The sequence below is a fragment of the Scatophagus argus genome, chromosome 12, assembly GCF_020382885.2.
Source record: "Scatophagus argus isolate fScaArg1 chromosome 12, fScaArg1.pri, whole genome shotgun sequence".
Taxonomy (NCBI): Eukaryota; Metazoa; Chordata; class Actinopteri; family Scatophagidae; genus Scatophagus; species Scatophagus argus.
Window position 1 is genome coordinate 11,667,787 of NC_058504.1, and position 17,365 is coordinate 11,685,151.

At 39.6% G+C, this 17,365-nt stretch overlaps 1 protein-coding gene across 4 annotated transcripts; it reads right to left on the reverse strand.

Annotated features, from left to right (window-relative positions):
* Positions 1 to 766: 766 nt before the first annotated feature.
* On the reverse strand, positions 767 to 15,837 carry stx3a (syntaxin 3A). 4 transcript variants are annotated; one of them, XM_046406400.1, is made up of 11 exons: positions 15,430 to 15,837; positions 9,508 to 9,582; positions 9,278 to 9,377; positions 8,880 to 8,954; positions 8,647 to 8,717; positions 8,275 to 8,383; positions 8,116 to 8,189; positions 7,313 to 7,447; positions 6,399 to 6,509; positions 6,019 to 6,129; positions 767 to 1,600 (listed from the first exon to the last, which is right to left on the reverse strand). In XM_046406400.1, exons 1-11 carry the CDS (start codon positions 15,457 to 15,459, stop codon positions 1,523 to 1,525), a joined length of 969 nt encoding a protein of 322 aa, XP_046262356.1. In that variant the 5' UTR covers positions 15,460 to 15,837; the 3' UTR covers positions 767 to 1,522. The 4 variants fall into 4 exon arrangements, with proteins under 4 accessions (XP_046262356.1, XP_046262355.1, XP_046262354.1 ...); XM_046406398.1 differs by lacking the exons at positions 767 to 1,600; positions 6,019 to 6,129 and adding exons at positions 4,324 to 4,360; positions 4,722 to 4,841 and having other exon boundaries at positions 15,430 to 15,835; XM_046406399.1 differs by lacking the exons at positions 767 to 1,600; positions 6,019 to 6,129 and adding an exon at positions 2,554 to 4,360 and having other exon boundaries at positions 15,430 to 15,835.
* Between the last annotated feature and the right edge of the window lie 1,528 nt (positions 15,838 to 17,365).

Sequence of the window (17,365 nt, forward strand, 5' to 3'; positions counted from 1 at the left end):
CGTACACTACATGAGTGAATTTAATTAGTTCATTTCCACGACTTCTCACACATGGCAGCAAAATGTATTATCATAAGATATTATATAGATCTTCTCTTACTGTGTAACAGTGAATAATATTGTTTTCCTCTAATGCTAATCTAACTACTTACTTTCTATACATACAGGCGACATATATAATAATACACATACGCTCAATTTATAAGAATACGTCAGATTACTATTAGGTCTGTAGATACAGATATGAGTTCATATTACACTCATATTACCATCTCCATATTATTCTTAAAAATTTTTTTTCGCAAATATACACTTATATACACAAATATACACTTTTATTCCTCACGTCCTTCCCAACATGTCTCTTCTTAAGCTCCCATAACGCTAAATTTTTCTCCGGGGTTATCAGTTGTTTTACCTCTGATGCACAATCCTGCTTATCCTCCAAACACGGAGCAGAAAAACGAACGCACCCCTGTGTAGACCCCGCCCCACGGGATGCTGACGGGCCGAAGAGGCGAGATGGGGGGATGAAATGAGGTCACGGAAGCCCTTCAGAGACGGACGTCATGTCGTGCATCGCTATACATTTGCCGTAGCTTTAACGCAAAGTAAATCAGAGACAAATAAAATGGACGATGCCTGCAAAGTGAAAGATGTTGGGTTGTATATAATCAGGCAGAACGGCTCTCTCTATGCAAACAGGCGATCAGCTGAGCCTTGTTGAGCCCCCCCCCCCCAGCCGGAGACAAGAAGGGAAGCATACAACACTTGCAACAACGCACAGAAATCTTTTATTACATAACAGGCTTTACCGGGTTGACACACAGCCAGTGAGCGAGTGACGGCCACTGTTACAGAAAAGATCATCAGTAAAAGCATTGCAGCAGCACAGACGCATACAGACATGGTCACACACAACAAAATCACACACAGTTTATTAAAATTATCACATTTAACAAGTCAGAAAAGACTACTTGATTGGTATATTTTTGACCACAGAACATAATTATATGTGTAATGTGATTAAATGGACTTAGACAGCACAAAAATCAATTTATGCACTTAAGAGTCTTAATAATAATTTGCCGATAATTATAATTTCTATAAATATGATAGTCGCCTCTATGCACCACCAGGGGGCGGCAGACTACAGCAGACCAGAACAGGCCACAATGATGAAAAGTGACATGTTGAGCCAACTGGTTCTGAACAGACTGAGAAAAATCTACACATTTATAACATTTTTAACAAAAATTAAATTAAGATGACTGATAAAAGGGTAAGTGCACAGGACTGATATGGTTCAATTTATACAGCTTTAATACTTTGTTAGAAACAGATTCAAATAATGTTCAAGGTGAGAACGGGGGAGCAACTCGGGAATCTTTTTAAACCCTCTTTCCTAGAAACACTACACAAAGACATAAAAAAAAATATATCATATTTATTTACCATGTAGTGTGAAAGAAGAAAATTCAGAGTTAAAGGCTGATGCAGGTGTTTACCTGTGTAAAACCTTTTACGAGAAGAAGCTGTAGAGATAGGAGAACCCAACAATTCCAATGATGGCACAGCACAATGTAATCATCATCTTTTTCTGTGGATTTAATTAAAAATAAAAAAGACAATAGTCAGATAACAGCATTCACTGGATTTAGGCTGTAATTGACGGGTTGCAGGTGAACACAATACATTTGTTCACATTTATGGAAACACTGGTTTGAGGAAATGATGGCACAAAAGGAGAACAAAGGGTCACAGAGGTTTGGGTGTTTGTATATGTGCGTAAAGAAAGAGGAAAGATGAAAAAATGAACGTCCTTACCTCCTCTTTGGCACAAATCTTTAAAAGATGCACTTTGTAACACAGTGGTTAACACACTGCATCAACAGTCTGCTGACAACAGCTACTGCCATCCCATAAAAACATTCACACAGTTCTTCCACAACAGGCAGTCATCAAAAAGTGAAAAAATTCAGTTACATATTTACATGTTGACACTCACAAAGTACAGCAGAGGCACAAATTCACAAGATTAACACTATTCATCTAAGCCATTTTTCCTCCTTCTCATACCGCAGCCCACGTTACTGGCTAAAGTGGTGCGAAGAAGGTTTGAATAGAAGCATTCGGACTGAACCGTCGAGGACAGAAGCCAAAAGAGCACACTGTGTACTCAAAAGACCAAGCTGGGGAGCCTCTCACATTCAAGTGCTCCCTGCACAACCAAAACTAAAGGCACCATTCAGCTTCTGGTCTGACAAAAACAGAGGCTTCTCTCAAGAGATGGCAGCCTTCATAATGCGCTACAACGCCTGTGCATCTGGTCAGTGACTGTTGATTAAAATTGATCATCAAATTGATCAGTTTGTGTATGTACAGCAGAAGTCACCGTCTTTAATTAACTAATTGACTTATTAAGGCCACTGAGTGACAACACGTGCATGCGCTCTTCTTAACAAGAAGAAAAAGCCCATTGAAATGACACTGACCAAGCAGAATTAAACTCATCTTATTAGATACACATACCTAAAACTAATGCAGTCTTAATCTTAATATGGTTTGGTTTATTAACATACATTCATATAATGCAAGATATCAGACATGTAACATATCAGGAAGAGATAAAGTTTATGCTCAGATTCTTCATTCTTCTTCTTCATTGCATTTATTGGAAAAAAACGGGGCTAAAACTAGAGAAATTAAATGAAACTGTCCAAGATACCCACTGTTTCAACAGTAGTCTTTTTGGAGGTTGTACTCAGTGTTTATGTTGTACTGTTAATAGTACCAGAAAATACTTCCAATATTTTGTTTGAGGTCAAAAATCCCTGAAATATAACGCAAGACCATTCAAAATACTAGAAACTACAGTCTCCAAAATCCATTAAGTTTAACCAACATGTCTCTGATGCTGGCAAACAAAACCGAACATTATAACCTTCAAGAGAAAAGGATTTATTGTAAGGCTGCTGTATTAGAACACATTAGTGTCAGACAGCTGCTAATAAAGTTAACTAAGATGTATGTTTACAGTAGAAATAATGAGAGACTTAGAATATGTCAAGAAAAGCATCTCACATTAGTAAAAAGCCACCAGTCAGGGAGACTCTACTCTATGTTAGATTGTCAAATTTCCACCACATCCTGTATGTGTGACTTTATTAGCGACGCGTCATGAAAAAAATACAATAAATACAAAGATTATTCTGGCACTTACAGGGAAAAAGGTAGTGTTACTACCGATATCTCTTTACACCCCCTTGGCATTTAAAATGTTTTGACAGCATTTTAATATGGGAAACAATCATGTCCATATACGTATAAATTTGCATTGCAACATTGTAAAAGGTTAGCAAAGACATAGAACAAATTATCAGGCATTTCTTCCGGATGTTAAAATGTTCAGATAAATCTCCAAGCAAGGAATGCGTCTTTATCCCCACAGCCTGTCTCTTCTATCTTTTTGCTTGTTTTCTTGTCTTAGCTCGACCTGTCCATGAGTTTCACCATCCTTAACATTTAAAACCACTGGGCTCTCTAAACTGAAAAATCATAAGTGAGAGCACCAGCCCTCTTCAAGTTAAAGAACTGAGCCATATTCATGGCTAGACATCAATAACAAACAGAATAATAATTCTGCTATTTACACGATTGTCTAAACTTAATTACAGACATAAGACATTGTAACACACTGAAATGTGAAAGTGCAGGACTCCCAAAAGAACAACATAATTTCGATACAGTGAACATACAGTAGCTAGCTTTTCAATTGCAAAGTGTGTCAAGGCTCATTAAGGCAAGAAACAATGATACGAGAAGTGAGGTGCTTCTACGAGGCTTCACAAGTCAGACTTACTGGACATCAGAATAAATTTCAGAAGACAAACTCTTCCAGGTTGATTCTTTGGCACCAAGTGTTGAACAGCGAAATGTTTTGTGACCTGGAGCGACATCACGATCAGGTATTTTTCAATTCCCTTTTCTTCTCCGCAGAGATACTACTGGTATTGTACGTCATGTCAGCTTCAGTCTCATTTCCTCTTTTGCAGCAGAGAATCCTCAAACTGAGGGAGTCAAACAGACTAATTATCAGAAGTCTCATAGGGCTTCCTTTTCCAAAAGGTCAAAAGTAGTAGAGCTTTGTGGGTTAAATATTATTATATCCATATGGAGTGATTATCGTTTTATTTTTTTTCTTTCTGGCAGGCCAGCTGATGAAGGATAGGTCGGAGGGGATGATGAATAAACTGACGATGGCAACAAGGCAGTCGTCCTGTTATAGTGTCTGTGTGAGGATGATGATGAGGATGATGAGAGCAACCACAGCACAGACCACTCCAATAATGATCATCTTCTACAGAAGGGGGGGGGGATGGAGAGAGAAAAGTGGAGAACAGCGTTAATGATAGGGAATCAGCACGAAATAAACCCACAGACCAAACACCCGCTGAAACGGTTTGCGACTAAGTCACTACTAGCACTGCCTTGTTTGTTCAGCAGTAACCACAGGCAAGCGCTGCAGAAACACATGAAACACACACACACACACCCAAAGACTTCAAATATACACATACACACCTCAAGTAATCCCTCTGGATAGACAGACAACACGCACACAAAGCCTGTGGAAGAGCGTCAAAACCCTTTTCCAAAGCACGCTTCATACCCACACCCATTGTGGCACAACTGAGGTTATTTGCTCCAGAGTTACTCACCACTAGCTCTCCTCTTACTCAAATAGTTCATCAGCTTCGCTTCAATCCCACTGACAACCCGATAATGAGAGCTAGTATGGCCAGCAAGATCAGCACAACCACCACTATTATCACCATTTTCTGTTGGGAACAACCAAGGGCAGAGTGTAAAATCAGCTGGAAACAAGAATAAGCAACAAATACCTAATCTACCACTGAACAAGGTTTTATACTAGTTTTGTATGAGAAAACATGTACAGTATATGGCAACAATGGCTGTATCATGTATCCTGGATTCTCTTTGTAGCTAAGTAACCACACAAACTCAGTGCATCAGTCTTGCTAAAGTATGATAAACCAGTTTTCGCTTGACAAGAGTGTTGATTTTATGTTAATCCGTCAATACAAGCATTATTTTCACATGCATGATGTAACAGTCCAAAGTTAATGAGCAAGATCTTTCAAACACACAAAACCACAGGATACTGACGACAGACATGAGCCAACTGTAAAAAAAGATTTGGTTAAAGCTAAAGAGAAAAGAGAGAGAGAGACGAGTGTGGAAGCTGTCAGTGTGTGTGTGTGTGTGTGTGTGTGTGTGTATGTGTGTGTGAGTAAGTAGGGGGTCTGGGTCTTGGTGCTGGGCAGGTCAGTGGGTTGCAAGGGTCCACAGGTCACAGGGTGGTGGAGGCTCAGGAACAGAGTACACAGGATGGTTGGGGGGTGTCATCAAAAGTACGGATCAAGTTCTTGACGGTGGGGATGGTCTTCATTTTATCAGGCAGGTTTCCCAAAATCAACTTTGTATTAAAGATGAATTCCACGTCTGACACTATGAAATGCAATCTGGAACAGCAGTTTGAGTGGCAGATCCGTAAGGCTGAAATCCCATCAGATACTAAAGCGAACAACAGAACAAAATTTTACCATTTTTCATCAACAATAACTAATTTGTCTTTCACTGTGATGACTGCAAGGTAAACTGCAGAAATATGGCACATATGGTCCAAAGTAATTTTACAAGAATGTGGGCTTGCATGTATTTCACTGACACTGCACTTTGCAGAATCACCTCACATTGCAAAACTTAAGCCACATGGATTTTAGTAATTAGCCATATTTTACTACAAGGCCAGGCTTGTGAACTCTGACTCAATCTTTGTCCTGTGGCATGCAATTTCAATTCCTTTCTTCTCTTCTTTGTACTGCTTGTACGACAAAATTCCACTGATCTGAAAGCCATCGCTGCTCTTTAATGAATGACTATTTCCGTTGCTTTTGGGAAACCGGGCTGCCCTTCATGACGGGAGTCACTCACACGTCGAGCCTCTTGCTGAAACTTTGCCGCTTTCTTTGTGTCTGCTACAGCGCGCTCCACAAAGCCTACTGACTGGTCCATGTTGCTCTCAATCCTGTCAATCATTCCACCCTAACATTGGACACGGTGTCAAAGGTGACGAAAAGCGAAAAGAGAAAATGAAAAAAAAAAAACAACAGAGAGAGTGAAGGACACAACGATTGTGTGTCATTGGCAATGCATCTGCAGGGCGAGGGACTGTGATCATGGACACACTGGGTGGTTCAAATGTGCCAACCAGTGGACAAAAAAAAAAGATGTAATGTGTCTAAGAAATAAGCAGAAAAAAACAGGAAGAGAGCAACAGCAGAGTGGTGTGGCAGTTGACTAAATTACATTACCTTGCGTGCTTTGGTCTGGTACCTTACAGCTTTTTTGGTCTGTTCCTGGGCCACAGTTATGTGGTCCACTGACTTGGATACATTCTGCTCTATGTTGTCTACTATGTCACCCTGAAAAAAACAACAACAAAACAATCAGTGAGAGCAATACTTAATGAGCTGAAGTATCATTGATTTAAATATATAAAGTAACATATCCGGTTTCAGATTTGTAAGTTTATGATGACCTTCACTCAAGTGAAGGTCTTGAGACAGCTTCAAGAATGACATCATGAGGAGTTTTGTTTGTAATTTCATGGGAAAAACATTCATATTATGTCAATGCTGAGTTTCCTTTGGAACAAACCTCTGCTGCAAATAAAATGGTTACAAAAGAGTTTAAAGGGGGGAAAAAAAAAATCAAAAAAAAAAATCACACAGCACAGAAAGTAGGAGCGGGGCCCTTACCTCAAACAAGGCTTCCCCTCAGAAAGCACGACGCAAGTAGCAAGAAATATATGGTTAGACCTATGCATGCATATGCATACAGTGACTCACTGATCAATATGTGTGTGTGTGTTTATTCTAGAGTGAAGTCTGCTCTGATGTCTACAATGATGCTTTATTCATTCATCTTAACAAATGCATTCATGATGGTTCCATCAGTGTTGAGTGATGACATGGAGGTGGCAGTGGCAGAAAAGCAGCAAAGAGATGGTTAAGAGAGGCATGGAGCTGGAAAAGAGAGAATAGATACAGATGCAGATTGATCGTCAGATCACAGAGGAGACAGGAAAAGAAATGAACAGGGGAACAAGACTTTGATTCGGTCAGGACACACATGCCATGGGGAAAGCTTTAGAATAAATGGAAAAAGTGAATGAAAGAATTAAGTATCTGATGGATGGACGGTGGTCGGCAGGTGGATACTGTACCTGGCTCTCCACCAGCATGGCAATGTCTACAAACATGTCATGCAGCTCCTTGATGCTACTTTCCAGACGGACAATGTCTTTGTGTCTGGCTTCAATCTCACTCAGGGCTTGTTTAGAGATCCCAGAGTCCACAATCTGTTCACAGACAGACATGCACAAAAATAAAATCTCATCATATCAGAGTCTTAATGAAGAGCAGCTGTCCCTGGGTCCCATTTAATATTTCCTTTAGATTGGCTGTGATCTGGTTTACAATGCATCTTACAATGCACAACATGCACAAAATGTTCAGGTTTGGACGGCTTTTAAAGACACGTGAGACACTAAGTTGTTATCAAATCTATGAATGCCAAATTGAGTCATGTATCCTTGAGCAAGGAACTCTTCCCAGGCCGTCACCCTCTCGGCAAAGTAGGCACACAGAGGTTTTCTCACCAGTTGAAATGCATTGTGCACATACGGTTGTCTGATCGGTTGAGACACACAGGTGCTTCTTTTACGATACAATACAGTACAGCACTCTCTGTCTGTCTTTAAGGACTGCTCGTTGGCTGTTGTCAGCATGTCAAATGAGGTTTTGGGCACTCAAGAAGGCTAAAGAGAGCAAACTGACTTTGAGACCAAATCACAAGGCACAGCTAATCTTTAACTACTTGATAAGTTTTACTGAGCAACTGACAACTTGACTTTCTCTCGCCTTAACCACGTGATCAGCGTCAAGACAAAGTGAACGTTAAGGAACTGTTAAAAATAACGCAAATGTATGCAAGTGTGCACATGCACAGACACACACACTCTCCTACCCCTGCAGTAAACACCGCAGCATTGCCACTCTCCAACATCTCCTCCAGTTCGTCATCTGTTGTTGCTTTTCCAGCTGGAAAGGAAAGAAAAGGTTAATGATAAAGAAGACCACAGGACCATCACATGACTTTATGGCCATGCATCTGGGTATCACTCACTGATCTCTAGCTGTCGTTGAATACGCCCTTTACTCCTCTCCCTGAAGTCCACCTGGGCTTCATTATACTTTGTCATTACCTCCACAAACTTCCTAGACAGCACTGCATGCTGGGAGACAACAGAGATAATACTAATTAGCACAAAAGTTAATTTGCATGTATGGACAATCTGTCAAGGATAAATGTCAATGTAAACTCACATTTATAATGAGAGAAGGAAAATGTTGCAAATATTTTATAACATATAAAATAATAAAAATAAGAATAAGGATGTAAAAAGAAGACCAGAGGAGGAATTTAAGAATGCAATATCAAAAGTCTTTCAGTCTATGAAACCAGCTTTAAATGGTGGCCACCTGAGAAATCATTTACCTGTGATTTACGTATCCGCATGTCAGCCGATACCCTTTCCTGCTCTTCTGACTCCAGATTCCTCTCAATGGCTGGCAAGCAAACCAAATCACTGATTTATTACTCAACAAACACGCCACATCATTTTTCTTAAGTATTCTTAAGTATCATTTCACTGCAAATCAATTGAATAGATCCAATCTCACTGATAAGTTGTCTGTGTGTGTGCGTGTGCATGTGCTAGGCTAACTCACTCTTGAGTTTGTTTCTTGCATTGTTGGCCATCTTCTTAATGTCATTGGTGATTGCCTCCAAGTCATCCTGTGTTTCTGGGAAGGAAGAGATATGCAGCAATGAACAGCTAAGAATGTTAGCAACAGGGCGAGGGAACCACACTTACTGCAAACAAACTCGTACTGTTCTCAAGTTAAATGTTTTGTATGACTGGCAACGACAACATGCAGCATATCGATTTCACTTTAAAACCACCTGTGGTTTCTTTTGTGTGTGTGTGTGTGTTATTTGCAAAAGTCTGATATCACACAAAAATACAGCTTGTAAAGCAAGAACACCCTTAACATGGTCCTGAGTGAGTAAGGTAAGATGAATATATTTGCAGAAGAGAAACGATTGTGGTGGTAAGGTATCTTACTCTGATCTGACGTGGGAGCAGACAGGATCACAGAGTAAAGCTTTTTGACTTCAGCCACATTCTCATCAATTTTATCAATGCTGTTCCTGATGTCCTCAATCTGAAACAAACATGAATCTCAAATGTATGGCACCGACAAAAATTAAGATATTCACGAACATTCACCCACGTATAAAATAAAATGCAAGTGAAGAAGTATAAGCACCATGCCCGGATGCAAACACACTGACCTGACAGAAGAACTCGTCCATGAAGGCTGCGTTGTCCACAGCAATCTCCACCTCGTCGTCATCTTGATCACATGTCTGGCATAATAAAAGAAAAAGCTGTATCAGAGAGGTACTAGTAGTTCCAAGTGTCCAGAGAGAACGTGTGAAGGGTATTACATGTTTTTCTGAGGCTTACAGTATAAAGCATGTCATGAACACCTTGAGATCAAAAAGTTCATTCAGATGTTCACTGTAGTTAAATCACATCTGTGTGTGTCTGTAAGTCCACTCTTTATTATAATACTCTATAAATAAAGTTATTTTTATTATTGTTAATATTATCATTATTCATCTTCATCACCATTCTACTTTATGCAACTCTTCTTAAATCCTATTTAAGTGTCTTTATGTCTTGCTTTAATGCCTTTTTAGGTTTTAGGTAAAACTCTTGCATCGCCTGTACATAGAAAGTCGCTCCACAAACATGCTTTGTGAACAGTCCATTTCCTATATAAAGCTACGTGTCAGTTAAAGTTTTGATACTGATGTGATATGTCGTGCTATTTTTTCAATATGTTGTTTTAAGGGATACATATTGTGTTTTTCAGTGAAAGCATTTTTTGTATATATGCTTAACACAATAAGCTAAACTTCTCAAATGCATCACGACTATATCCTGGAGTCATTCCGGCGAGGTTACCAGGCAGAGCAAAAACACCAGGAAGTCACTGCTCACAGCCAGCAAATAGCCTGGCACGTGACTATCAGTAAGACGCGTCGTTATCACTCTTTGTTTTTTGTATAGTTTAAACAAATGAGATATAAAGGCATTAATTATAGAGCCTTAGAGGTGCTGGCTCTGATGGTGTTACTTATGGACAGAATCAGGTCAGCTGTTTCCTCTTGTTTCCAGGCTTTATGCTCAGCTAAGGTAACCGGCTGTTGGCTGTGGCTTCATAAAGTGTACAAGAAAGTAGTATTCATCTTGTCATATCACTATTACAAGAAATCAAATAATCGCATTTGTCAAAATAAACTATAGATTCAAATCTGATTAAACACTAAGCACCTAAGAACTTTGTCCATATGAAATAAAGTCAAAAATTATGATCACTTTATAATGCATTAAATGAAGACTTTCAATACTTCAGCACCAGTTCACAGCCCAATACTGATGTCTGTCTGTGAATTCTGAAGTAAATAATATTGTTCTAATTTCATGCCAAAAATAGCAAGTGATTCTCTAGATACACATTTCTTATCAGAATACAAAACCCACTGAACAGCATTTTGACTCTGAACAAACACTGACTAATGAAAATTGTTTCCTGGTTAGCATCTCAACGTGATACATCAACCAGAAATATTGAACTGACCCTGATCAGCCTACACCCAATAAATTCTGTCAGAAAGCTTCACTCTGCTGAAGTCATAAATGTGTCACAAGGAAAAGTCAGCAAACACAGGGCAGCGCCACAGGTTGGCCACAAAGCCCTCAGCACTGCTGTGAATATTTACACGGTGAGGGACTAGGGCAGGGCTCCAGGAACTCAACCTGTTTTCAGCTAGCTGTAAGAAACCACCGCTGAAGTACAATGTAAACAGACATCACAGGGCCATGCTGTGACGGAGTTAGGAGGAGAAGAAACCAGGTGAAACAATGAATTAAAAAGGGACATTGGGCTGACTTTGTTCCCTCCCTTTCTATTACTTCTGCATTTTCCAGGCAAATGTGTTCACATTGAACAGCTAAAGAGCGTTGCTGGCAGACTAAACTCTTAATACATAGAAGTTTGTGTTTATGTCTTGCAATGGGTGACTGGGAATTTGAACTCTGAACAGCTGACTTTCCTGGAGAAAGTCTGCCTGGATCAAAGTCAAGGTGTGGAAAAAGTCAGTCAACACACCACTCGACAACCGTGCTCGCTCTCATATCACCTGGCTCAATCTATTTACTAGTTGTCTCAAATATAAAACATTTTGGTCATAACTGATGGTCAGTTGATTTTGTTTGTCATTTGTCAGCGTGTTCAAATGCTGAGTTTTAGACAAGTCTTCAAACTTACACTTCGCAGTTGAAATTTGAATTGCAAATGTAACCAAGCCTATCTGGTTCAGGCTGCTGTAACTGACAACAGTTGCGAACACAAAGATCCCTGGGCGCACACACAGACACACACACATGCTCACACATTGCCTGCTTTTAGAGTCCTCATCGAGTTATTCACCGAAAATATAGCTGTGGCACTCTGGTCCAAACATTATGCTCCCTCACGTAGCATTTCTGCAGTGGCGAGATAAGAGCAAGTAAACCCACTTCCTTCCAGTGTCTCTCATTCAACAAAAATAAGCGGAAACAGGCTAACTTGTGCAACAGATGCTTTAACAATTCAAACAGACAAAGGCTACACACACACACACACACACACACACACATATTTAATTCCATGTAACAACAGTTGGATACCGACAGGAACAGCCAGAGGGAATTCCTTCATATAAGTCATGAAGAAAACCTTCACAACATTCCTCGATATATTAACCTGTCATTGTGTCTGACCACTACTTGGAGGTTGGAAAGTGTTTAATGCAAAATGCAAGCCACCATGATTAACAATGTGACTGTACTGTGTGTACTACAGATTCACGTTAACCGGTGATTTACTGAATATTCTGCTTGTCTATTGTCTATTATTATCTACTAAGGGAAAATCATAACAATCCAGCCACCTTCTAATCATTCATTTTTGAATAATAAATTGAAAATAAACAAGATGTTATGCCACTGACTGACAGAGCGAACCATGAAGCAGCAGATTTTATTAGATTTTCTCTTTTTTGACCAAAATCAACAAAATCCCCTTCAAACACGTTTTCAGTTGTATATGAAAATAATGTGTCAAAGTTCTATTATTGTTCAAATCCCTAACATTTCATCTACTCCTTTGCCTTCATGAAAAATGCATGCAAATATATGTAGTTACAAAAGTTTAACTACTTCACAGGAGACCTCTCCATTTTCAGCTGATGAATGTTAAAACATCCTTCTTGCGTCAATCTCTGCAAGATTTGTGTACAGTGAACACTGAACTTTCAACTCTAAGAACAAGAACAACAATAGATTTTGAGTGGAGGCGGAAATTAAAAACGCACTGGATACCATTTGAACAACCCAAAACATGTAATACCCTTCATATTTGAATCATTTAGATGCACTTGAACTGCACATAAAGCACAAGATGTCACGTTATCACGTTATAACGTGTTGATAAAGTAAAGACCTACCTACACTACCATGCTGCATGTGTTCAAACAACTACCTGTATAACTGTGACCTGTATGACTCATTATCATGTACATACTATGTAAACACAACCCAGAAAGTCTGATTCCAATAAGGGGCAAACACTGAATGTCCAACCCTCTTCTTCATTATCTTTCCTGTAACTCCGTCATCCTGAAGAAACCCGGAGCTGATTGACTGTCAGACTTTGTCTCTGAGGATCGTAAATGACATCACAGTATTGGACAATAAAATTTATTAGAAGGTTGAGATAGAAGACAGTTGAGAAAGAAGGCGAACAAAGTCATGTCGAGTAAAAGCAGCGTCACTCAATTACTTGTTCAGCAGAATAACCAGCAAATATCCTCTAACACTTTCAGACAAAAATGTCAAAGTTTTCAGAGTTTCAGCCAGTTGCTTTTCTTTATTTTAGTTTCACTATACTGAATGTCTTTGGCAGAGCTGGTTGAAGAAAACATTTTATTGACATCATCCCAGACTTGAGGAAATTATGACAGCGATATTCCACTGATTTCTTAACAGATTTATTAATAACAAAAATAACTGTTAGCTACAGCCCTATGGCACTAGATTTTCCCACAGGAGGATTTAGAAAATGAGCCACTAGTTATGACAACAGCAGGACAGGGACCTGGGGTCAGATTTACAGAAACATGGTGACAGAAGCCAAATAGTCCAATCAGGACTTGTGTTAATGCAAAGCTAAAATCTGACATGGGATTTGAAAACTCCATGTGCCACAGAAAAAACCATGACAGCTCTGTTATAACTGATATCTGAGCAAGGGCAGTAAGCAAGGAACAATGACGGGCCACTAGGCCTGTTTTACAGCATATGAAAACACTGTAAGACGGAACTGAAGAGAATAGTGCTTTGAACTGAATTTGGAAATACCCAAAAGGACATGGAACAGGGATCTAGAGAGCTGCTGTTAAGTACACCTTCAGACTGGGTCATGGTGATGAAATGTGGCAACCATATCAACTTATGTTTGTGGTATTTTTAAAACTGTCTGAAGGAGCAACAGTATCCAAAGCTTTCTCCACAGCATGCTAAATAAGCTATCACATGTGATCATAGCTACAGGTTAAACCACAAGTCAATTTCTCCTCCTTCCCAAAATCTACAGTATATCAGGTGATTGTGCCAGTATATGTATATATATATATATATATATATATATAGAGAGAGAGAGAGATATACAATAACAAGTACCATTTAAAGATCACATTAATGGAAGTATTCAGTTGCATAAAATGCCACCACCACCACTGCTCCTCCTCATCCAAATGATTTTTTAAGCATTTCTAAAGTGTTCAAATTGATCAGCTCAAATACACTAGGCTCAGCTTCACTCTACAGGCTGCATGGGCTACAGCTGCTGACGTATTTTCCCCCCAAACATGCCTTGCACTAAACTGAAGAACACTTGCAGTGATTGGCTGAAAGCAAAATCATACAGATAGTCATTTTCTTCTAGATTTGGATGTAAAATGAACAAAATGCAGAAATATTTAACTGAAAAAGTTTCAGTGCTACTCCATACTGGCTTATTGGTTGATGCTCTCAAACTATCAAGTACTGATACCCAGCCCGACACCAATAACAAACCAATAGACAACCTAGATCACAACGAGCAAGTTAAACATTAGAGAAGAAACTCAATGAGGCAAACAAAGACGCTCGGTTAATGTGGATGTAGAAGAAAAATAAAGAGTGAGATAGTAAATGGTGATGGGACAAAATCAAACATGCTGTATACGCTGACAGCTTCACAACACATGACTGACGCGCTTCACTTGCCATCTGTACTTCCTTGCTGTGAAAAGAAGGCAGCTGTGTGAGACACAGGCGCCTGAGGGGATACAGCAGTCCAGCAACTTTAAACACAACAAATATTTGGCCAGCAGTTTCACGTATCTATGGCAACACATCCCGACATGGCTTCCAGTTGGATTAGGGCCTCTGTCCCATGAGCAGCTGATACATTCACTGTCATTAGTGCAACTTTGCACGGGAAAAAAGATTAACACTGTGAATGTTTCTGTTGCTAATGATTTCTCCGTTGCTGCTGAACAAGATTTGCAATCTTACTGTGACGGATAAATACAAAAAGGTATCGAGGACTTTGGTTCAATACATCCCAACGATAGATCATGTGTTCATTTTTACAACTCTACACTTTGACCTTTACTATTTTCATCTGAGGCTGCCAAGTGCTAAGGCTGAGTAAATTTATCGTTATTTTTTGGAGAAAAAAAAATACATCTGGTCACAGAGTTCTACTTATAACAATTACGCTACTCTATTAATTGCACTACCTTAGAAAACTGATGTATGAACGACTGAAATGATTTAACCATCCCAACATCACCATTTCAAAGAGCTTTCCAAAGTGCAACGTTACTACAGCACATCCTCAAGTACGAGTTATGTCATCACATGGTACACCAACGTACGAAAATGATTAGGATTTTATGCATGAAGCATTTAAGTTTGAGGCTTAGGTAAAAATGGAAACCTCGCAAATTTCTTATCTTAACCTCTTAACCTTCCTCAGAGAAACATGTTTCAAAAGGCCAACAAAAATGTACAGACAACACTGGGAGGAAATGTAACCTTTCCTGGACACTACTTACCGCTTTAAGTTGCTCCAATCGGTCCTTCATCTTGTAGAGAGTAAATTTCACACCTCTGAATCAAAGAGATAACCACAATATTGTGTAAAATGGCTCAAAATTAGTCCAAATCTCTAAGTTCCTCGGCCAGCTGTCAAGCTAGCTGACCGACAAAATCCCACCGCCAGTTAGAAAGAAAATTAAACTCCCCAGAAGTCTTGACAGAGGTGTCTGCGAAAACGACTTTTTCACAAAAGAGTCTTTCCGTCGCTTTTCCATACAATATGGCTGCTGGTGGGTTTAAAACCAGTGCTTTTTCTTTGCTAAATCTCCCCGCTCAGGGGATTAAAACAACAGTTGTGTCGAGCTGTATAATCTGTCTCTCCGCTGGCCACCAGTAATCATTCTAAAACGCACTTTTCTGGCTCACGCATGCGCAGATAAATCCCTGTGCATCGAGATGAAGCCACGCCCTGAGCCACCTGCAGCAATGATGCATTCAGGAGATGTAGGAATACTATCTTCTTAGACTACTTTTCTGATTTGGCATTGACCTGCAAATGGAAGGCAAATGAAAAGGGCACGTTGACATGCTGTCAGTTAATACAGTATATGCTATGCCCAGTCTCTCATAGCGAGACCTTCACAGCACCAGGTCAGTTTAAATCCTGACTTGAACAGTAGATCTAAATACACTGAAGTCCATTTCTTTCTTGTCTTTAGTTTTGTGTCTTTCACGTACGATAAAAGAGCCACGCTGTTGAACAAAATCATGAAAGCAGGTTTACAACAACCTGACCACAAGGTCCACTCTTTAACTGCCCTGGATATTGATAATGTCACAATAAAAACCTGGATTTGGTGCCAGGCCGTTTAGGTTTGTGCATGTGAAATTTACTCAGATTGACCAGTAAATGAATTATGTTGTTAAGTTATGAAACCAGAAAATGCTACATTCTGTCAAATACACCTGAACATTACCCAATGTCTCCTCTTGATGTCTGCCTTTCAGCAAGCTCACTTGTGGTGAAAGTTGTTATGTTACTGGCATTTAGCAAGAGCTCAAAATAACAGCAAAGCATTGTGTTCAAATTTAATAGCCTCATCATACCCCACAAGTGGATGTGTCGTCATGACAAGCTCAGTTCCTGAGGATGAAAACACAACAATGAGAAGAGCACACAAGGGTTAGGTGCTTGCAGCATTAAAAATTCAAAATTGCCCAGAATTGCTTTTCTTCAAAGGGCCAGTCACTGAATATTTTGTAAGTTGTATCTTCTAATCACTTTTTTTGTGTAGTAACAGCTAACGAACTAAGTAGATTTTAATTTGTAATTAAAGGCACAATATAGATAGATAGATAGATAGACAGATACACAATATTAACGAGACCATGGGCCTATCGCTTTAAAGTCAGCCAATCGGATGTAAGCAACTACCTGTATTATAAAGTTGGGCAAACTAATCAGGTCAGATAAGAGAAATAATTAACAAATGTTATTTTAATGTATGTGGGTTTTTTTCCCCCCCAGTAAGACCTGCAGTGTGGTCACTGAGGCGTTTCAACCTATGCCAAATTAACATCAGGGCTAACAGGTGGAAAAAAGTGCAGGCCTCAATTTGTGGAATATTTGGTGAAATCTGGAAGACCTATGTAGCCGTTGGCAGAAGGCACATGACGTAATGACCGTGTAAAACTATGGCGTAATCCTGGTGAGAACATCCACTGTGCTCAAGAAAAAAGGAACACGAGTGACACCTGGTGGCCACCAGTGTTTAAAACGTTCAAATAATAGTTCCCTTTCTCATTGCAAAATACTTCTTTGCTCCTCAAAGACCCTTGTGCTCTAGCCCATGGCCACCTGCCTACTGTGTTATATTTGTACCTGGTCTCTTCCAATCTCCTTTCAAGTACAGCAGCACACTGCAGACACTCCAACCACTGCAGCTGTACTAG